This window comes from Gossypium raimondii, chromosome 7 (assembly GCF_025698545.1).
Source record: "Gossypium raimondii isolate GPD5lz chromosome 7, ASM2569854v1, whole genome shotgun sequence".
Lineage (NCBI taxonomy): Eukaryota > Viridiplantae > Streptophyta > Magnoliopsida > Malvales > Malvaceae > Gossypium > Gossypium raimondii.
In genome coordinates this window covers 51282596-51304778 of record NC_068571.1, presented here as the reverse complement: position 1 = coordinate 51304778, position 22183 = coordinate 51282596, and the positions used below count along the sequence as shown (strand labels likewise).

Below are 22183 nucleotides of genomic sequence, written 5' to 3'. Positions count from 1 at the left end.
AAAAGTTGGGAATATCTTATATTGCCTATTCCTAACACAAGTGCGAATTTGATAAAGAATTTATTGTTATAAATAACACAACAACCATTTACAAAAAAAAAAAAAAAAAAAAAGAAAAATATATTAGCCTTTAATCAGCTCTTGCAATTGATTTGAATTAAACAAGATAAAGTTATGATAACCTCCTCCACAATATTGAAAAATTGAAGTAAAAGTATAAAAGTTCAATCAAGAAAGAAATATAAGAAATTAATCTTATAAGAAAATCTCCTTGAACCCTAACTAATTATAAGCATGTCTAAGCCCTACTTAATAAAAGTAAACATAATACATGCTATGGTGGTAGGCGATTATCTATTTATGTCTAATCCCTACTTGAACCCTAACTAATTACTAAGGGCTAGTTCGTTGAAAAATACTTTTTAGAGAAAATGCTTTTGAAAAGTTTAGAAGAAAAGTGTTGTGAAAAATGTAATTTATTAAATTTTAGTGTTCCCCATTACTATCAAAATTCTGTTTGAAGGTTAAAATGTACTTTTGGATATGATAGTAGAAATTTAAAATTAATTAAATTATATGATATTTAAATAATTTAATATAATGGTACATGAAGTATAAATGTTAAATACTTTTAAGTAATTAATGTAAATTATTTGTAAAATTAATGAAACATAAATTATTTTAAAAACTTAAATATAATAATAATTTATATTTAAATAATCTAATATAATGATAAATTATATTTAAATAATTTGATATAATGATACATAAAATATAAATTAATCTATGTAACAGCCCGTTTTCAGCGAAATCGGAACAGTGGTTTTGGGACCACAAATTCGAGTCTGAAAGAAAATTTATTTTAATATTATTTTATGGTCTGCATTATAGTAGGAATATCGTATAACAATTTCGTTAAGAAATTTTACCAATTTCATGATTAATTGAAAAAAAAGACCAAATTGCATAAAATGCAAAAGTTGAATTCCAGTAGCTAAAAGGATCAAATAGCTATGGAATTCAAAATTTTAGGTCCATGGAAAATTAAATAAAGAAATGGATGAAATTGAAAAGTAAAATAATAAAAGATGATAAATGATAAAATAATGAAAATATCATCAATTTATATCATATTTCCCAAATAAAAACATGGAAACCCTAGTTTAGAAGAACTTGAAGATAGCCAGTTATTTTGGTTCAATTAGGTGAGTATTCAAGTCCCGTTTTTAGTAATTTTTATGTTTCCGAGATCGTAATAGCTTAATTTAGCTATCTCGGGGATTAATTTGTAAAGTTATCAAAGTACTAGGGTTTTGCCATGGATGAATATGTATGAATTATGAAATTTATTGTAGAAAATGAAAGGTTGTTGATAGATAAACAACTTTTGTAAAGTGAATTTTGATGAAATTGTGATTTAGGGACTAAATTATAAAGATGTGAAATTTATGGAAAAATTCTGATTTAAAAAAAACATGGGCTGAAAATGTTATATGTGAAAATTGGTTAGGCTTGGAATAAGGATTAAATTGCATGAATTTCATTTTCTGAGCCTAGGGATGAAATCGTCATTAATTAAAAGTATAGGGGCAACATGGTAATTTTGCCTAAGATGTGAATTTGATTGAATTGAATATGAATTGTATTAAATTGAGCTAATTTTACTCGTTAGATCCGGATAGATCAAATATGAAGCTAGATCGAGGTAAAGAAAAAGTATCGGATTAGTACCATACAAACATGAACATTGTCGAGGTAAGTTCGTGTAACTAAATTATATATTTATGTGATATGCTTGATTTATATGTATGTAATTTGTATAATTGTTAAGTATGAAAATAAATCACATATTCGACAAGAAATAAATCCCGTTTGAATAAATGAAATTAGATGGATACAGAGTTTCCGAAGTGCTTGTGGTTCTGCATATGTTGCGAACACACCATAACTCACAAGAGCGTCCCGTTATAGCTCACATGAGCATCCTGATATAAGCTCTCTTGAGCTTTCTGATATATGGCTCTCCCAAGCTTTCCATTTATATGCTCTTTTGAGCATTTTGATAGGTAGTGATCCTGTATGTGTTGCGGACACATCGCAGCTTTTATGAGCATCCCGATATATGGCTATCCGGAGCTTCCTGATTAAGAGCTATTTCATGAGCTTCCTGATAATAGCTCTTTAGAGTAACCTGTTAAGCTCGCATGAGCTTTCTAATTTAAGCTCTTATGAGCTTTCTATCATTAAGCCTGAATGAGCTTCCCGTTATAAGCTCACACGAGCTTTTTATTATTTGGCTTGGAAGAGCTCCCCGATTAAATGCTCAATGAGCATTCTTGAATATGAATTGACGGAATATAGTATGTACAATTTGTGTGTAGTAACCATGTATCCATCGATATTATAAGTGATTCAACAGGGTAAAGTTATGATAAATGGCAATAAGAGTTTGTAATGAAAGATTATGGACATATATTTGACTACATGAACATGACTTGTATATGAAGTTTGAATACATGATATGGAAAGTACATGAATAAGAAAACTTAATTAATGATAAGTTCATACTTGTTTATTGATATTCAAGTGAAATAAATGACTAACATTTTTATGAGGATATGTGTATAGGCTATCGACCAACTTGCTTTGAATATATTATGTATATTTACCTTAAATGCAATTAAATGGTAAGTTAATTTCCGTTAAACGAACTTACTAAGCATTAAATGCTTACTCTATTTTATTTCCTTTGTTTTATAGTACTTGGAGGCTCATAAGGTTGGAAGCTGGTCGGAGCCACATTACATTATTTATTAAATCAACTTTGGTATAATGGCATGTATAAGGGGAGATTTCTAGTAAAATGCTATGTGACAGAGGAAGACTTGTTAAAAGCTGAAAACTGTTGTGCTGTCAAAATGTGAAAGAAAGAGATACTCTTTACATGCCATTGTTTCATTCCTTATTCAAATAATACTTGGGACAACAAGTTAAAGATTGTATTTGGGACTGCTACTTGGGATAATAAGTTAGGACAATGAGTTTGAACAGTTAAAGTGCAGTCAGTTTGTTAACATTTTCTACTTGATTCATCTTACTTAGTTTTCTATCTTGGATTGAAGCTGCAATTTTTTTTTTTTATCTTGTTGGTAGATTTAATTTCAAAGAAAAGAAGGAAGAAGGACTGATTGATTTAAAGTAAACTTTATCCTTATGTAATAAGGTTTAATTAAATTTATTTTTCTTGGAGATAAAGCTGATCAGATTTATTACCGCACATGTTGGGGGTGTATCGTCAGTGCTTTTGTCAAGTGTTTATTGATTTTTTGCTCTTGTGTCAGGTATTTCATTGGAGAATAAAATTTGTTGTAAGAGAAGTTGTTTGGGGTGAATAATGGTAGTATCGGGAGTATTTTGTGTAAAGGTAGATTGAGCTTTTTTTTCAATAGGGTTTTGAATCTTTTGTTGAATAAAATCATTCACTTAGCAAAACTACGTGGAGGGGGATTGGTGAATCTAGATTGCGTTAAATTGTCTTGTTCCAAACAGTTGAAACATTGCATTGGACATCCAACAAACCGGAAAGTTTTCAAAAACAATATTTTAAATTAAAATTTACAATTGTAATTAAATGATGTTTAATCAATATTTATAAATATCTACATAAAATATATTTTGCATGGACTTGATAATTTAGTTGTGAGTAGGATTTATTCTCAATTTTGTCATCACAAATTCGCATAATTTTGAGTTTTGATCGGTTTTGATTTTGAGTTATTGTATTTTTAGGATTAAATTAGATTGATTTGCGGATCCAAATGGATGCCTTAGGAAGGGAAACACTTTGTTTAGTCCCCTAACCCACACGTGGTAGGCAACGAACCATTACAACAAAGACAATTAATAACACCACAAAACATAAACCATAGCCCGAGAGTGAGTTGGTAACTGAGTCATAATCTTCCAAATCTCTGGGCCTCCCCAAAGCGAACCCTCTCTTCTCTAGAAACCACCGTCGAGCCATGGCTCTAATCACCCGAACCACCGCCAATCGCCTCCCTCACCTCCTCTCCCTACAGCGTGCCCTCGCTATTCACACCACCGTCCCTTCTCTCTCCTCTTCTGCCACCCCAACCACATACGCTCGCCCTTCTCCGCCGTCCACCTCCGGCACTCCCTCCAGTCTGTCTAAGCCTGCTGAGTACGTGATCTCCAAGGTCGATGACCTCTTGAACTGGGCCCGTCGTGGGTCCATATGGCCCATGACTTTCGGCCTCGCTTGCTGCGCCGTCGAAATGATGCACGCCGGTGCTTCTCGCTACGACTTCGATCGCTTTGGTGTCATTTTTAGGCCTAGCCCTCGCCAATCCGATTGCATGATTGTCGCTGGCACTCTCACCAACAAAATGGCCCCTGCTCTTCGCAAGTATGATCTCATCTCATTCTTAGGGTTTCATTAAAAAAAAAGTTAATTTATGATCCTTTATTTTGATCTGTATATTAGATTTGGGATTTCATGAGAATGTGATTGTTGCAGTCCCAACCTTTTCTTAGCTCGTTGGGTTTTTAGCCTAATACAATACAGGCGTAATCGCAAAATTCAATTCGTGAACCCTCTATTTGATTTGTGTTAAGGATATATTTACAATTTGATTTGTGACTGAATTGCTTTGATTTTTGGAAGATGATTTTTTCTTTGAAATTGGTGGATTGTTTTTGGGAATATGATACATAAACTAAAAATGAACTGAAAAGCTACTTGAGGCTGTTTCTTCTTTAACATGATACATAAATCGAGAAGGTTATGTATATTTTTTCTATTGCTCTATTCAACTTATGCGTTTCTTTCTGATTATCAGGAGAATTGTTGAAGAGTTAGTAACATAAAAAACTATGTATCTGTAATCTTTTAAGCCCGTAGCTTGGTTGACAAAACATAGATCTTAATGGTGTAAAACCTGAAGCTCAAGCTTGAATGGTCCTGGATAAGTTCGTGTGGTCTAACTGGGGCTTGATGTTTTAGGAAGAAGATTCATAGTTATTACAAACATATTAGTACACATTGATTTTTTTTTTAACTTTTATTTTATGGTGTTTCTGGACTTGTGGAGAACTACCCAAATCCAGACTGAGCTAGCTTATTTGGCATACAATTTTGTCTCATGACAGCCGTAGCCTAAACGTCTGATGGTGAATTCAGAGTGGGATGTCCATGAAAAGTTTTCTTGTTTTAATGGTATTTTGACAAATATGATTTATTCCCTTTGTTGTGTTGAACAAATCCAACCTATTAAGTTTTCACCCCTGATGGCATCCCACTCTCTGCTTTGAATATTAAGATTCTTATTAGCATTCCCCAAATTTTGTTGCTTGGTAGTGCATGTTACAAATTCTTCATTTTGAAGTTTGTTAATCTAGGCTCGAGGGATTCTCTATGAATTATGTGAATGACTTGGCAAAGAATCAACACTGTGTCTCCATTTTTGCTTCTTCTTCCTGCCTGTCTTCATATTTCCTGTTTGTTTTCCAGTCTTCGGTTATGCAAATTTGATTCGGCTTTGGTAATTTAGTTAATGGTTTGTAATATTTGTAGGGTTTACGACCAAATGCCAGAGCCTAGGTGGGTGATTTCAATGGGAAGTTGTGCAAATGGTGGTGGGTACTACCACTACTCATACTCAGTTGTAAGAGGTTGCGATAGAATCGTCCCTGTTGACATCTATGTTCCTGGTTGTCCACCCACTGCAGAGGCGTTATTGTACGGAGTTCTTCAATTGCAGAAAAAGATCAACAGGCGCAAGGATTTCCTCCATTGGTGGTCCAAGTAAGAAAATTTGCAAGTTACTTCAGGGCTATTTGCACTGCATTTTGCAGTGTTGAGTAACAAATAAATAAAATCAAACTTTCTGGTGAAATGCCATGTAGATGGAGATTGTTAAGAAAAGCTTTTGATTATAAAAGTTCATGGGGTTTCTATTACTTTGCATGGTGACTGTACTTCCTGTATCATTTGGAACTTCAGTTTTTGTTTCGGATTTAAATGGGTATGAAATATGAATAATTTCATTGTTTTGTTGTGGTATTATCTGGATTTGATGGTTTTTGCATTCATGCAAGTGTTTATCTTCTTATTTTGTGGAAGACGAATTTGGTCAAAAAAGTTCTATTGATAATTGGTTAACTCAATTTTATTGGTTTAGTCAATTATGATGTTAAATTGGTCAATTATTGATTATTAGAATTCATTATTGAATCGACCTATCAATGTTAAATTGATTTGATTAGATAAATTGTTTTAGGTCGGCAGTACAAAAAATTTAACCTTGCAAAAAAGGGCCTTTTATACCCTAATAACAACCATTTTATTCCAAAAGTGAATTATGATTCAAGAACAACTAATGATACTTTCATATGTAGTTTCCCAAATAAGAGAAAATCCCTTCTATCAACAATTATATGCGTTCTAAACCGATGGCAATCCAAACTCAAGTTTAGTCACTGATGACATTGATCTTCTTTTAGATCCTCACCAAGAATGTCTTCATACGAAACAGGAACCCTAATCCTGTCATGAACAGTTTTTCGTGTTCCTTCGGTACTGAACTGCTCTTCCCGAGTTTGTGGAAGCAGTTGAGAATCTTCCAAAACACTTACCGAGGTTCCATTAGTCAGATTGCAAGCAGTTTCTCGGGACGAGCTCTCTTTGTTCTGTGCTAGTGTTCGTCCGACATTTTGTTGCTTGAATTGCTTCTGCAAAATTATAAATACCACAACTCACATATTCGATGTTACAATTCGAAGAACGAAACTAATTACTAGCTTTGGTTACTCATAACATGAAACAAGAACCAAGGCCTGGAAATCTAAACCCAAGTTCAATGGCTAGTACATCAAAAACAAGAGTTGCTTGAATCATACTTATATTTCAACGTAAAGGAACATGTCATATGCAATTAGATTAGTCATTAGGTAGCCAAACTATAAGAAACATCAGGCTTTAACCGCTAACGGTTTACCTTTGGACATAAACCAGACAATTATTTAGACATCTGATTGCTGGATGAATCAGAAAGCTCTCATGCATACACATGTGTATGTATTTATTCATAAGCTAATGAAAAGGCTAGTACTTGAAGTGACTATTAATACGCACCTCGAAGTCCTTGGTTTTTTTCATTATTTCGCGATAAGCAGCGGGTTGTCGCACTTTTAGGATATTCCATAATATGCCACCACCTGTCCGACAACGTTTTCCATCGGTAGTCATCTGACCTCCACAAGATTGAATTGCACACACCTGGGAACTTTGTATTTCAACATACCATCCCAGAAGGAAAATTGCAATAGGAAAAATGAAGGAAAGAAAGTATCAAACCGAGCATGGAATAGTACAGTAGGATATATTGAGATTATCATAACATATAACAAAAACTATAATTTGCAACAGAGGTAAAAAGGGCATAAGGAAGAAGAAACAAGTCATGAATTTCCGCTTATTCCTATATATACATCAAGCAATGGTAGCCAAGGTGAGGGACTTCAACACAACAATCTTATGAGCCATGGCCATGATGAAAATTGTTTTCCACACCAGACACCAAATTAAGGAATCTCCAAAACTATGTTACACAATACTTGGGTATATGTATCCGACATGTGTATGGTTAGATTTTTCTGTACTCAAAGGTCATATCACATGTGTCGAGCACATATAGGAAAATGAAAAATCCGAGCAACATAGCTCCAAAATCAAAAGAAAAGCTCAATGTTTTAACCTTTATCAGTTGCAAATGGGATACTAGTGATAAACATAAACCCATCATTAGATTGTACATTATAAACACAGATAATTGAGTAAAAAATATACCTCCACGACAAGATCACTCAATGCAGAAACCCCCAAGCACCCCACAGCGTTGTACACCATGTATGACTTCTTTTCTTTTAATCGTCTACAAGTATCTAACACAAACCTGCAAAACCCATATTTATCAATTTATCAACAAATTAACCATGTTTTGATGGAAGAAAAAATTTTCATAGAGAATTACTGGTTTATATCCAAAGGTTTATGTCCAGAACCACCCTTTTTTCTCTTATTCTTCCTCTTATTTGCTCGGCGCTTTTTATTTTTACTATGGGGCACTTGATTTTCACCATTAACAGCAGCAGAGCCGCTTTTTTCCCGATCATTTCCCGAGTTACAACATTCCACGAGCTCTCCTTCTTCAACGTCAACCATCTCTACATCTTCTCCATCTCCTAAATCTTCGTCTTCGTAAATCGCTTCCAATATGCTCTCTCCTTTCTCCATCAAGAATTTCAAAACCAAAACAATCCCAAAAAATTTAAATTTTATGGCCTTTAAATGGACAATGGAGAAGTTTGTCGGCCGAGCTTTCAGTGAACGTGCGAACGTTTTTGAGTGTACATTAGTGGGGATTTTTCGGTTTTGTTTATGTAATGCAAAGGGAAGCCCAACTGAATAATATGAGCCGATTTTGGGTTTTCATTTTCTCGGGAAAATAACCAGTCGGAGAGAAAGCCCATAAAAATTTTAAATGGGCCTTCACCCAATTTTCTAAGCAACTCTCATCACAACCGCCAATTATATACGATTCCTAATCATCAACATCGACGCCCCAGATGCAAGCACACATTTCTATAAAAAAATTATAGATAATGTAGCTCTGGGCCCCTTACGTATCCTTTACTATATATGATAATGTAAACATATCTATGTATACCAGCTGCAAAAGGCTTGAAGAATCTGTTTCCTTTTTATGGTTCTCTATAATTTGGCCAAATCATGACATCTCTTGTGGTTGGTGCGATTCTTCTCTTGTTGTCGTTGACCGGAATTGTCTCAGCCGGTAGAGATGTAACCGGAGACATACTCCGGTTACCTTCAGAAGCTAATAAGTTCTTCCATGGGGGCGACGATGATGAAGTTGAAGGCACGAGATGGGCGGTCTTGATTGCCGGATCTAATGGATATTGGAATTACAGGCATCAGGTCATAAATAGTCTAATTTGTCAAAAAAGTTACTTATTTTGGGGAATTTTATGATGAATTTATTGTTTTTTAATTCATAATGATTGATGGGTCGTATTAATTTTGAAGGACATATGTATCTATATATTTGTTTCAGGCTGATGTTTGTCATGCTTATCAACTGTTGAGAAATGGTGGCCTAAAAGAGGAAAATATCATTGTTTTTATGTATGATGATATTGCCTACAATGAAGAAAACCCTAGACCTGGAATCATCATTAACAATCCCCATGGTGATGATGTTTATAAGGGTGTTCCAAAGGTTTATTCTTTTTTCATGGTTACTTGTAATATTCTTTAAAAAGATTATAAATTGTATGCCTAATTGATGTTCTTATGCAGGATTACACTGGAGAAAATGTTACTGTTAACAACTTTTTTGCTGCTATCCTTGGAAACAAATCTGCTCTTACAGGGGGTAGCGGCAAAGTTGTTAATAGTGGCCCCAATGATCATATCTTCATATATTACTCTGACCATGGAGGTCCTGGTGTACTTGGTTAGTTCTCATTAGCATGGTCATTAACTTCATATCTATTACCTTGGATTCTTATATGTCATTCAGCTTGAAACTTAATATTGGTTTATAGAGTTGCTAATGAATAATGATGAATTGTGTGTTAATCCAGGCATGCCTACCTTACCTTATCTTTATGCTGATGATTTGATTGATGTTTTAAAGAAAAAACATGCTTCCGGAACCTATAAAAGCTTGGTAAACTTTTTTGTTCTAAATATCTGTCGGTTTCTAGATGTCTTGTTCATCACTATGTCGTAATTTTTAATTTCTTGTCTCTCTGTATGTAACTTTGTAGGTGTTCTATCTTGAAGCTTGTGAATCTGGAAGTATCTTTGAGGGTCTTCTTCCCGAGGGTTTGAACATCTATGCAACGACTGCGGCAAATGCAGTCGAGAGTAGCTGGGGAACCTATTGTCCTGGAGAGTATCCAAGTCCTCCCCCAGAGTATGAAACCTGCTTGGGAGACTTGTACAGTGTTGCTTGGATGGAGGACAGGTACATATAATTTTTCATCTACCCTTCGGATCATTGAATCTGCGAGGTTTTTGAAGTTGAAGCCTATTGCCTATATCTGTTTTCGATAGATTTAAGTGTAGCATCTTCAGTTTATTTCATTTCTTTAAGAATTTGGTAAACAAATACAAAAATCAGAGGCAAAGTAGGTGGATATATTCTGATTCTTTTGATATCATCTGGATTAAATTAGGATATATAATACTAAGGAATCAGTTTTTTTTCTAAATAGTTGAGTTACATCTCTCGGAATGTATTTTTAATGTTCTGTGTCTTGTTGAGCAGCGACATACATAATCTGCGGAAGGAGACTTTGCACCAGCAATATGAATTTGTAAGGCTTTTTTAAATCTATGCTTTGCATGAGCGGGTTCCTTTCCTTTCTTAAAAAGAGAAAAAAAAAATTGCGACTTCAATGTCATCTTCCTATAGTAGTTATTTATTACTGCTATATAGATATAAATAAATATGAAACTATATACTGAAAATGAGAGGTCGGTCTAAGTTCCTTTGACACTGAATTCAAGTGCCAATGGGTCTATTCAGTATTATGCTAAAATCCAAATGGTTACCCGGTTGAGTTATATGGTGAAATTTCACTGTTCTGGTCTTTACAGGTAAAAAGGAGGACTATCAATGGCAATTCTGCATATGGTTCTCATGTTATGCAATTTGGTGATATAGGAATTAGCATGGACAATCTCTTCACATATTTGGGTACCAATCCTGCTAACGATAACTTCAAATTCATCGATGAGAACTCCTTGTTGCCACCCACCAAAGCTGTTAATCAGCGCGATGCTGATCTTGTCCATTTCTGGGATAAGGTTTGTATCTTATGTCTCTTGCATCGGAAATTACTGTGAATGAGTGTAAGATATGAACACTTTGTTCCGTACTTTGAAAGCTGAACTGCTAGTTTAGAGCTCATCCCACTCAAGTTATTTTCGAACCTATTGTGCAGTATCGCAAGGCACCTGATGGCTCGGTTAGGAAGGTTGAAGCTCAAAAGCAGGTTATGGAAGCCATGTCCCACAGAATGCATGTAGACAACAGTATACAACTCATTGGAAAGCTGTTATTCGGAGTCGAAAGAGGCCCTGAAGTTTTAAACACTGTTCGACCAACTGGTCAACCTCTTGTTGATGACTGGAAATGCCTTAAGAAAATGGTAATATCCTTGATTCCAAGTCCCTCTTCCTCATTTTCCTTTTTCTCATCATGCAACTTACGAAGATGCTCTGTCCATCGACACAGGTAAGAACCTTTGAGACGCACTGCGGATCACTGGCACAGTACGGGATGAAACACATGCGTTCCCTTGCGAACATCTGCAATGCTGGAATTGAGACAGAAAAGATGGGTGAGGCATCAGCACAAGCTTGTGTCAACATTCCTTCAGGACATTGGGGTTCTGTTGAGAAAGGGTTCAGTGCATAAAATGTAGCAGAATTGTCAACTGTTGGAAGACCTTAACTTTGATGATGTTGTATTTCATAATGTGTTTTCCTAAGAGATATGTATATATATAAACTCTCTGCATTTTTATGATTATTCATGTGATTGCTTCTGCCCAAAATTGTTGGGTAGCCACACTGAACCAGACATGCTTCATTTAAATTAATGTGCTTCAGTTATGATTCAAATGAAATATTGCAAAGCCTAAAATGTGATGTTTTTGGTGTAGCATCTTTCAATTTAGATTCGAATTTATTTAAATCTCTCAAGGGTAAAACTTTGTCACTGCAGTTTTTTTTTTCTTTTTTTCAAGTTTTGAATCCGAAACTTTGCTTAAAGATATTGGAATTTTTTTCACTTATTCTTACGTTGCATAAAGGATAAAGGATATTGAGACTGTTTGTAACGGACATATTTGGTTTTAATGTTTTTCTTCAACTCCTATACATATATTTTTACTTTTGTATTTAGTCCTATTTTTAATTTTTAGGATTTAATTCCTTTAGTTTTCATATTTAAAAACAGACCCAATTGTTAATATTGTTAAAATTTTATTATTAAATTTAGGTCATTACAACATCTTTTTGTTACATGCCTACCAATTGAGTATTTTTTTAATTTTAAAATACCAAACCAACAAATTTGATAAAATAATATTAATCATGTTAATAATTGGACCTGGATTTTAAATTCAAAAAAAAGAGACTAAATTTATTAACATAAAAGTAGAGTGGTTAAATTCTAAAATCTACAAAAGATATAGGGACTTGGTGAATATTTTACTTTTTTTTGTTTAGTACATATAAGGAAAAGTATTCAATTCCTCTAAGATTTAATTAAAAAAACATTTATTTTTATATTTTAAAAATATGTTCTGCATTAATTACGTATTTTTGTTTTAATATTATATTCAATAATTATTAATTAAAAATAATAAAAATATAATTATTTTAGCTTTTTTAGAAGTATTATTAAATTAAATTATAAATTGCATCATACTTTAATATAAGCTTATCTTAATATTTTTCCAATTAATACTAGAAATGAAACACTGCATGAAGACCCTATTTTGTTGAAGATAATGTTCCAAAGTTTACGAAAATTAAACTGTTCGGTAATTACATTTGATTCTAATTAAATTTGAAGTTGAAGCTAATCATATTATTAAACGAAAAGTAATTTATTTTAACATTGTACTTTTCCGTCCTTAAATTACGAAATCAAAATTTTACTTTAAAAAATATTCCACCACTCAACAAACCCCTGAACGAATAAAAATTTTAACTTGTGCTTAAAGAGAAGGCCCCTCTATTTTCCAATCAAAGAGCTTGGTGGTGACACCCTTGGGTCATTGTCATCTTTAAGGACAAAAATAAAGAAAGAAACTGAGCTGAAAGTAGCCATTTTGGCATGTTTTTCATCTACCATTAGTAATAGGTTGATGAAGTGATTCGGAAGGTGACGGGTGGGTCTAAGCAAAGACACTTCAAAACTTTCATCATTGGTTGGATATATAATATCAACATATGCATAATCCAGGCTGTGTGGGTTTTGTAATTGGCCTAAGTACAAATCATTCAATCAATTCCGTGGCTCATTATCAGGAATTTAAACCCTTTTTCCTCGGGCTGGAAGTTAGCGACTCTTCATGTGAATGTGTCGAGAGTTGCTTGGGGTGGCTTTATAAGAGTGTCGAAATTTTGAAGGTACCTCACTTTTCAATTATCGTTGTCTAATACAAGAAGACAATATATTTACACTAACTATTAACACGATATGATAACTATAAGATTTTTTAAACAAAGAAATCTTTTTCAACCTTGTTGCATATAATTATTTTATGTAATTTCAATATACAAGTGACACAAAACGATAAAACCAGCATGGGTTTCAATTTTAAATCATGTAAACAAATGTATATAAAATAATAATAATAAAAGGGTTAATTGCACCAAATTATTATCAAGGGTTCGGGTAATATAAACCAAAACACAAAATAAAAATTTTAATTACTTTTAGTAGGAAAGTAATTTTCTCCTAGTAAAGATTGTAATTTCTAGAAAATAAGATTTATTTTAAGTAAATAAATTATCACTACTTTCTGGTAGAATAACAATACCTTATGATTGTATGAAGTGTTTTTAGGTCAATCGATCCTCTCTATTTATAGAGGGAAGTACAAGAATCCTGTTTGAACAAATCTTTGATAAATAATATTATTTAAATAGAAAACATACTCTCTATCTAACTGAGAGAGAGGAGGGCAGCACACTCTCATAATTTTACTAGGGTTGTTACCTCCTCATGTTACATGACAGATAAATTGGCCTATCATGTATTAGATCTAATTATATGTGCTTTCTGAACTTTTGATCTAGCACTTTATAATTTAAACCAACCCAATATTTATTTTTTATTCTCAAATAAATGATAGTTAATCAATTAATTAAATTAATTAAATTAACTAAGTTACTTTCTCAATTAGATAATTTTCTCAGCCAAATTCTAATTCGTTAAAGTTATAACAATTTCTTGTAATAGAATCGTGAGGAAATATATTTAATTTCTTTATTCAATGATTCATGACGACTAATTAATCTAATTTCATTTTGAATTTTAATTATTTAATTATAAATAATTAAATAATAATTCAAAAATCTTCAATTAATTCTCAAGTTATTTTTGTACTTAATGAGAAAACACATTCATTGTGAAATATATTTCTCTTACTTCATCGTTTCCATTCATTTCTATTCATTTGGTTCTACATGTGATTCATTTATAGTTTCAACGAGCTAGCGGAAGTTTCAACTTTTTACCTATTAATTATGAACCACTAAAGTCACTAAAGTATTGTGACTGAGCTCTTCCTTATTATATACTATTACGAAAATTATTTAACAAGTATTTGTCCAATGACCTTGTCAGAAATGTATTACTTTTATAGGATATCCTTAATCTTTTTTGGATAAATCTATTTACATTACCTTTGTTACTTCCTCCAACTTAGGTGTCAGAAAGTTTCCTACAACATTAGTTTCGGTATCTCCATAAGTTTCCTGTTGTTTTAAAGGTTCTTCCATACTTCCAGCCCAAAACACAAATCTCAATCCAACCCCTTCCAAAAAAAGATGTTAACAATCTTACTCGAAGCATCACTAGCTTCAATTGTTGTAATCAAATGGATCTCAAACGGTAATAAGTTAGATCTTAAACTTAACTCGAAATTTGTAGCACAAAATTCGTCTCAAACTCAATCCAATATGTTAGTTTTCATTTTCCAAACCTTTGATATAACAACGTTTAATAATAAAATTTGCAATATTTTCCGAAACCATTTTATGAAAATATTATTGGAATCTTATTAAACATTTTCATGACTTTTAAATCTCAAAAAACACTTTTATTAAAATGATTTGATATTTATAAAATAATTTTGAGCTAAATTAAAATTAATTTAAAGTGTTTCAAAGAATTGTTTCAACATTTTAGAGACACAGGGAATCCCCCAAGGCAATGGCATAGGATTGGTCCCCCTGAATTGAGTAGCTAAATGAGGTTTTGAGAAAGGTGGGGGATTGATTTGCCCAAGGGATCGATCCCCTATGGCTAACAACTAGCTTTTCTACACTACTGCAAAACATGATTTTTTTACTTTCAACGATCATTTTTCATCCCCGATGGCTCCAAAGGTTAGAAATTAAATTTTTGGTATAAATATATTTCAAAAACACTTCAAAAAGCAATAAACTCATACCCATACAAGAAATCAAGAGAAAATTTATTAGAGCTTTCTTTTCTACATCTTTCTCTTGTACAAATTTTATTGAGAACTTTATTGTAAATTTTTGTATAAGTTTTATTCACTCTTCTTGATAGCTTATATTTCGCAAACACTTACTTTATTACTCGCATTTATCTTTGAAAAATGGATCGGTTTTAGCTTAGCCTTTAGAAAATAGTTAAATACTAATTCATCCCTTTCTTGGAAAAATTTGATCCATCAAGGCATTCACAATATTATTATAAAAGTTTGAGCTCGAACCAAATTCGAACTATTTGAGTTTGACTCAATTAAGTTTATTTACATGATTTACATGCTCGAGCTCAAGTTGAAACTCGTCTCATATATAATTTTTTTTATATTTAAATAACAAGCTTTAGGGTTTACATTTTATATGGATATATTTTAAGAATAAAATAATAATTTAATATTAAAATATTATAAAATACTCAAAGTCGCTTAATAACTTGAGCTTAGTTTCATAATGACGAATTCAAACTCATGTTTATATCTAGACAAATTTTATTAGTGTTAGCTCACAATTCTCATTTTTCAACTTTTTTTTGGTTTCTAATACTATTCAAAGATATCCAAATTTTCCATCTTCAGCGGAATACAACATCAAAAGCAGATAAATAAAAAAGGAAATTGCAATAATTAATAATAACAGCCAAAAGCAGGAAAAAGAAATCACCAATGTTATTTGAATTAGATCGAGAATCAGTTGAGAGATCGATTTGATTAAAGGGATTAGATTAATTTATTCATGTTATACCACCATTCGTGTAAGAACACGTGACAAGTCAAAAAGGCATTCGAGTAGTAAGCTTGTTGACAGCAAACTAAGAAGTCGTTCACAAGTCCTCCTCTCCGAAGATACCATCTGATACCTAGGTCTTCAGGCTTTCATTGGGAACATGAAGTTGTTGGTTACCGAACACCACGTGAGCTCAACTGTTCTATACCATCAAGTCAAAGTAAATGACAGGATTGTCCCATCACAAACTTCCTCATCCCATCGAAGACATTTGCTCCCACACGATTAGCCCAAACACGTTAACGTCATCTTAGATGAGACCCTCACCTATAAATACTTTCAAGAACGATGAAGAAATGATTGATTATCCAGAGATGCTTAGTCAACACACTGTCAACTTACCTTCAAGCATTCTCCTCACTTCTAATCCTTCCTACCTCCAGCTCTCCATTCAGATTGGGTGAACCAGTCTTCGTAGAATCTACCACTCTCTCCTTCATATCTCATTGTTATATTACTATATCAACAATCGACAAACTGATATGAATTGATTGAACTAAACAAAATACAGATTAAAACGATTTTTTTCCATTTTTAAATATATTTTTATAATTTTTAATTATATATTTAATATAAACCAAATTAATCAAATTAAAAATTAGTGTTAACAATAGTTAAACTACCATTCCAATTAAGAAACATTTTAAAAAGAATAAATAATAAATAAAACCAATTTCAATTTGGCAACTTGCCTTCTTCTTACTGTTTGAGCCGCCCGACAGGCATACTTACCCGTCCTATTGAGAAATTAAAATTCAAAATTAAATTATGATATTTTGTTATAGACGAAAAAGTCCTCCACCAACCAGCCACCACTCTTTAAGTGTAATGGTTATTTCTGTCTTTTCAAGCTTGTAATTTAGGCTTCTAATTAAAATAAAATCATAATTTGGATGCGACATCTATTTTTTTTCTTTTTTGAATTTTCCACGTGTTTGCCTCTATTTTTAAGCCTAGTAGCGTTTTCTTATATCAACAAACATCGTAGTAGTACGATTGGTTTGGTCGTGTCAAATTTAATATTACGATATATTTCGAAATAAAATTGCACTCATTAAAATTTCTTAAATAGTATTAAAATATCGTAATATAGAGCATAATTTCATTACGATCTATTTATTAGATTATCTTATATTAAAGATATGATTTTAAATTTTAGATTAATTTATCCTTTATATTTATTATATTTATTATTTTTATTTTTATTTAAATAAAATTTAAAATTAACTAAAAACAAAAATATGTTTTTCTTGACAGTGAAATAGTAGTCGTACTTTAAAATTATAGTGATTATATTTATCCTAATAATTTATTTATTTATTAGTATATTAATTATGATTATAATTATAATTATGATTGGTGGTGCAATTATTTTCATAAATTATTATAATTATGATTTATAAATTTATTTCAACATAATATATTTACTTATTAATATATAAATTGTAATAAAAAATAAAAATAAAATAATTTATCATAATTTTATGAAAATTGAGATTAAAAAGTATTAAATGAACTAAACTTATAAAAACAAATTCTATTAGAAGAACAATTTAGTAAACTATGTTTTCTAGAGAACCATACATTTAATCAATTGAGCACCTAAATTTTAGGTACTCCAATCAAATGAATTAAACATAACATAACACTTGTAATCTCATTTCTTGAACCAAGCCTCTCCTAATAGAAATTTTACATGAATGAGTTGACTCTGTTAGGAAGCAATGCAAATCAATTAGTCCAATATTTCTTGTTTTAATTCAATCCAATCAATAATCTTATCATTTTTTTTATACATTCAAGTATGATGAAAGTCGAAGTTGAATATTGTGGATGATGATTTCAACTTTACAAGAAAATCTCGATTATCATTCGGGTATTGATAAGCTTAGATTGTTAAATTAGACCACTTAATTACTAGTTACAACTTCTATTTTTAATACAATGTTGAAGTGAAATATAAGAGTAACATATATCAAAAGGATTTCTGATAAAAAAAAATTAATTTATAAATAAACACCTAACCATTACAGTATTTTGCCTAAAATATCAAGGAATGGACTTCAGCTAGTGATGATTTAAGCAGGACATCGGTGACTAACAATTGTTTTCTTTTGTTGCGACAAAAATCTAACCGTTACAGTATTATGCCTACAATTTATTAGAGCTGAAAATTCAAAATTATGCCTAATAGTTATATAGGCGTGATTAGACTTGTTTGTGAGTCAGGTTACCTGTTTAAGCCCGTTTGAAATATGGAAGGGTTTGGATAAAATTATCAAGCCCGAAAATAGATTTGGGCAAAAAATTATGCCCGTTTAAAATATGGGCCGGGCTTGAACTTGAACATTGAAGGCCCGAGCCCATTTTAAATTTATAATGTTTTATATTATGTTATTTTATATATTATGTAATTTAGAACACATTAAAAAATAAACTTATACTAAATATGTGATACTATTCTAATGTAAACATTAACATAATGTTAAGATGACAATATAAAAAAATTTAATAAATAAAAATGTATAAAATTATTAAATATTAAAATAAAAAAAAATAATTTTTAAAATAAAAAAAAATATGGGCGCTTGAATTAATTTTTTACAAATATGGGCAGGTTTGAACAATTTTAGGTCTAGATTTCAAATCAAGTTTAGACAAACATAAAATATATTTATATCATGTTTAGATTCAACTCGAACTTGATCTGACCCGGCCATGAGTACCTCTATGTGTGATTAATTCATTAATGGCAGATACTTATCTTAATTACTGTAAGATTGTAAAGAATTTTAAATATAAAAAAAAAGTATAATATATCACATTTTCGCAGCCTTTTACTTTATAAAATAATTACTATATGCTATTATATGCCACTTGTCATTTTAAAAAATTTATTAATTGCATTTTATAATACTTAATATGATGAATATTTACTGAATAATTCTTTGATATTTTATTTGATTCTTCATTAAAATATTTTAAAAATATTTAAAAAAACTTATTACATGATTTAGATGAAAATAACTATTTCACAATATCTATTAAAGTTAGAACTATATGAGATGTTGCAATTATTGTCTTTACTCAGAATTACTATTGATGTAGTTAACTTATAAATAATTTATAAATAAATTATAATTTGGTGGACGGATTTTTTAGAAAAAAATGCGAAATATAATCTATTCGGATCCAATGGACCTCTTAACAAGTTTGGTAATTTTTTTTAGTAACGGTTTTATCTCTTAACCTTTCGAAAGTTCGAGTGCTTGAAAATGCGATTTAAGGATAAAGTGAGAGCACCTTATTAGGTGTTTCAAAAAGTAAACCATGTGCAAATGGGAGCACCTCATCAAGTGTTTGAGAGAGTAAACCACGGGTGTCGCACATGGTTGAACTCAAACTCATGCCTTATAGCACTTATGGGTGGAAAATGCCACCACTTAGCCTAACTTGCACTCATGCCTCATTCAATGTATGGGTTTATTAAGAGGGATACTCTTTTGGGAAAATTTTTGAAGTGTCATCTATTGAACAGTTGTGTGAACCCCCAATAATGTTAGGTATTGTACTCATGGTTGGGGTTTTGTCTCCCTCCTCTATTAAGAGCCATGTACAATTTACAGAGGGGGAGCACCTCAATTGGTGAAGACAAGGGCGGAGCTAGAAAAATTGGGTTGTGGGGTTAATTTGAAAAAAAAACCAAAGTATTTATAATAGTCATATAAACTAAATATTAGTTATTAATAAATCGATCTATATGGTTAAATGTAAGACTATTACAAAACTATTAAAACAATAACTAAAACAAAAGGTACATCAAATAATTTTGAATAACGCGTACCTTTTTTTACAATTGTCCTGCATGCTTTCTCATGTGTTGAAACTGTTGAATTATCTTCTTTTTGTCAATGTTATTAAAAATGTGCCCTTCTTATATTATCTCTATCATTTGGATGATAATCTGTAATCTTAGTTCTCAATTTTGGATCGATCGGAAGGTTTTCAATGCTAAACTTAACTTGACTCTTTTGATCCTTTTACAAATTGGTTTGAATCTCCTTTTGGCTATTCACTTTTTTTTTTCTTGTTGCTTTTCCTCTACTTCACTAGTAAACTTTTTTTTAGAATATTTTCTCATTCCTGTTAAACATTTAGAATAAATAAATCTAAGCAATAAGCACAAAAATTTTATGAAGCCAACACACAACTAGTAATTTTCTTTCACAAAATAAAAATCACTTAAGTATTTTTTAGTGTCACGAGTATGCAACATGTTAATTTTCAAACACAAGATTCACAACAATCACACTAGCAACAACAATTTCTAAATAAGAATGTTACATTTCTAATCAATATTTAAGAAATTTAAGATTATATAAATACAACTAATCTTAATTTCTTTAAGGATTTCTATTAGTTAACCTTTAAAACAATTGCTCAACATGCCAGTATTTCACACAAAATCAATATCTCAAAATCATTCAATAAATTAAAAAAACTAAATCTTGCATAAAAATTCTAAATTATCACAAGAAAAGCCACAATCTTAAAATTTTAGAGATTAATAAATAAAACTTGAAAAGAAAATAAAGTTATCATCAAATTAGGGAGACTCGCTTGAAAGTATTAAAAGGTTAATCACTTTCTTGAAGAAATTCTAGAGAGAGTGTGTGAGAGAATAAGATAAATTTAAAAGAAAAGTGATAAGTGTTAAAACAATAAAATGATTATGGATTTTGGGGTTTTAGTGGGTAGAGTGAGATTTATTTATTTTTATAAAACTTTTAGTGGATCATTTTCAAATTTTGGTGAGATAAATTATATAAATTTTAAAATATATAACTAAAAAATTTCTTTTTTTTTTTGGGCCAATTTAAGTGGTTTTAAAGCTGGGTGGAGATAAGACCTACAAGGCTTAAAAGAAAGTGTTAGTATAATGTATAACAATAATTACGTAGTCCACCAACCTAAGGTATATAGACCACATGCTTGAAAGTATGGCACCACCTGAGGTACGTCTAAACGACAAAACTTTAAGATCTTCTTCCAAATGAGTCAACCCTTTAACAAGGTTCAAACTCCACTGTTTGCAAACTCTTCAGTTTCTTTGATGGTTTGCTTATTCGGGCATCAGTGAGTTGTTTCCTTTCTATGATATTGCCAACTTTTTAAACTATTTATCTCTTGATAAATATAGAAGAAAAATCCTTATAAAAGATAATATCATATTTGTTAAATATTTCATTGATTCTGAATCAACTAACACTTTATAAACTTCTCCTAAATGAGGCCAAAATCGCTTAACATAATTGTTTTTTTTTTACTCAGTTTTTTCCTTACCATTTGGCAAACGTCTCATGAGCTTTTCCTATTTCACATTCCTTTTAATCAAGGAATCAAAATTTGGATCCTAAATCAAAGTAATGGAACTTTAGATTTTTTATCTAGTCGATTGAATATATCACTTCATGCTGATTGAGTCTTAACTTGATTAATATGGGTATTGTTATCAATACAAGAGGGCGTGAGTTCGAGTGTACTGAAGCGTATTATCCTTTTAGAGGGATTATAGATAGTTCTAAGCATTGCGTAAAAATAAACAGATATGGCCAAAACCTTTAGTGAAATTGTTCAAAAAAATACACAAATTAAATCATAAAAAAATTGTCATCAAATTTTATTTTTAATAAAAAAAATCAAGACTTTTAAATATTGATATAATTAAATTTACTTAATTACCATTATCAACTACACGTTCCAGTGACATGCCAATCTCTTTTGTTACATTATTATTTATTGTCTTTTAATTTTTCAATCAAAATAATTCAACTTATTTATTTTTAAAAAGCACCCCAAAACAGAATATCTAAAACCAACTTTTCTAAATATTTTAATAAATAAAGTTCCTAAATTTTCTATGTTTTGAAAGAAGTTAAATTTACTAATAAGATTCCAAAATGTTGAAAACACAAATTTGGAAAGTGGGTTTAATTCCTTGAACTTTCTCTTGATAATATATATATATATATATAT

The 22183-nt window shown here is 31.1% G+C and overlaps 3 protein-coding genes across 3 annotated transcripts; 2 read left to right on the top strand and 1 right to left on the bottom strand.

Annotated features, from left to right (window-relative positions):
* The first annotated feature begins 3910 nt into the window (after positions 1-3910).
* Positions 3911-6082, top strand: LOC105804198 (NADH dehydrogenase [ubiquinone] iron-sulfur protein 7, mitochondrial). The gene is made up of 2 exons (XM_012636730.2): positions 3911-4426; positions 5594-6082. The coding sequence occupies exons 1-2, from the start codon at positions 4023-4025 to the stop codon at positions 5826-5828; spliced, it is 639 nt and encodes a 212-aa protein (XP_012492184.1). The 5' UTR covers positions 3911-4022; the 3' UTR covers positions 5829-6082.
* A 189-nt stretch (positions 6083-6271) lies between these two features.
* Positions 6272-8456, bottom strand: LOC105804109 (uncharacterized). The gene is made up of 4 exons (XM_012636636.2): positions 8052-8456; positions 7868-7973; positions 7154-7297; positions 6272-6750 (listed from the first exon to the last, which is right to left on the bottom strand). The coding sequence occupies exons 1-4, from the start codon at positions 8312-8314 to the stop codon at positions 6496-6498; spliced, it is 768 nt and encodes a 255-aa protein (XP_012492090.1). The 5' UTR covers positions 8315-8456; the 3' UTR covers positions 6272-6495.
* Positions 8457-8739: 283 nt separating this feature from the next.
* LOC105804025 (vacuolar-processing enzyme) lies at positions 8740-11756 on the top strand. The gene is made up of 9 exons (XM_012636543.2): positions 8740-9016; positions 9153-9317; positions 9398-9554; positions 9685-9770; positions 9871-10070; positions 10374-10422; positions 10706-10915; positions 11053-11259; positions 11346-11756. The coding sequence occupies exons 1-9, from the start codon at positions 8810-8812 to the stop codon at positions 11526-11528; spliced, it is 1464 nt and encodes a 487-aa protein (XP_012491997.1). The 5' UTR covers positions 8740-8809; the 3' UTR covers positions 11529-11756.
* Positions 11757-22183: the final 10427 nt, after the last annotated feature.

Excerpts from the sequence above, each read along its gene's own strand:
- LOC105804198 (XM_012636730.2), top strand. The coding sequence starts at position 4,023 with ATGGCTCTAATCACCCGAACCACCGCCAATCGCCTCCCTCACCTCCTC. Across the intron at positions 4,427-5,593 it reads ATGGCCCCTGCTCTTCGCAA|GGTTTACGACCAAATGCCAG; the intron begins GTATGATCTCAT and ends TAATATTTGTAG.
- LOC105804109 (XM_012636636.2), bottom strand. The coding sequence starts at position 8,314 with ATGGAGAAAGGAGAGAGCATATTGGAAGCGATTTACGAAGACGAAGAT. Across the intron at positions 7,974-8,051 it reads AAACCTTTGGATATAAACCA|GTTTGTGTTAGATACTTGTA; the intron begins GTAATTCTCTAT and ends TGGGTTTTGCAG. Across the intron at positions 7,298-7,867 it reads TGAGTGATCTTGTCGTGGAG|GTGTGTGCAATTCAATCTTG; the intron begins GTATATTTTTTA and ends CAAAGTTCCCAG.
- LOC105804025 (XM_012636543.2), top strand. The coding sequence starts at position 8,810 with ATGACATCTCTTGTGGTTGGTGCGATTCTTCTCTTGTTGTCGTTGACC. Across the intron at positions 9,318-9,397 it reads TTTATAAGGGTGTTCCAAAG|GATTACACTGGAGAAAATGT; the intron begins GTTTATTCTTTT and ends GTTCTTATGCAG. Across the intron at positions 11,260-11,345 it reads GGAAATGCCTTAAGAAAATG|GTAAGAACCTTTGAGACGCA; the intron begins GTAATATCCTTG and ends CCATCGACACAG.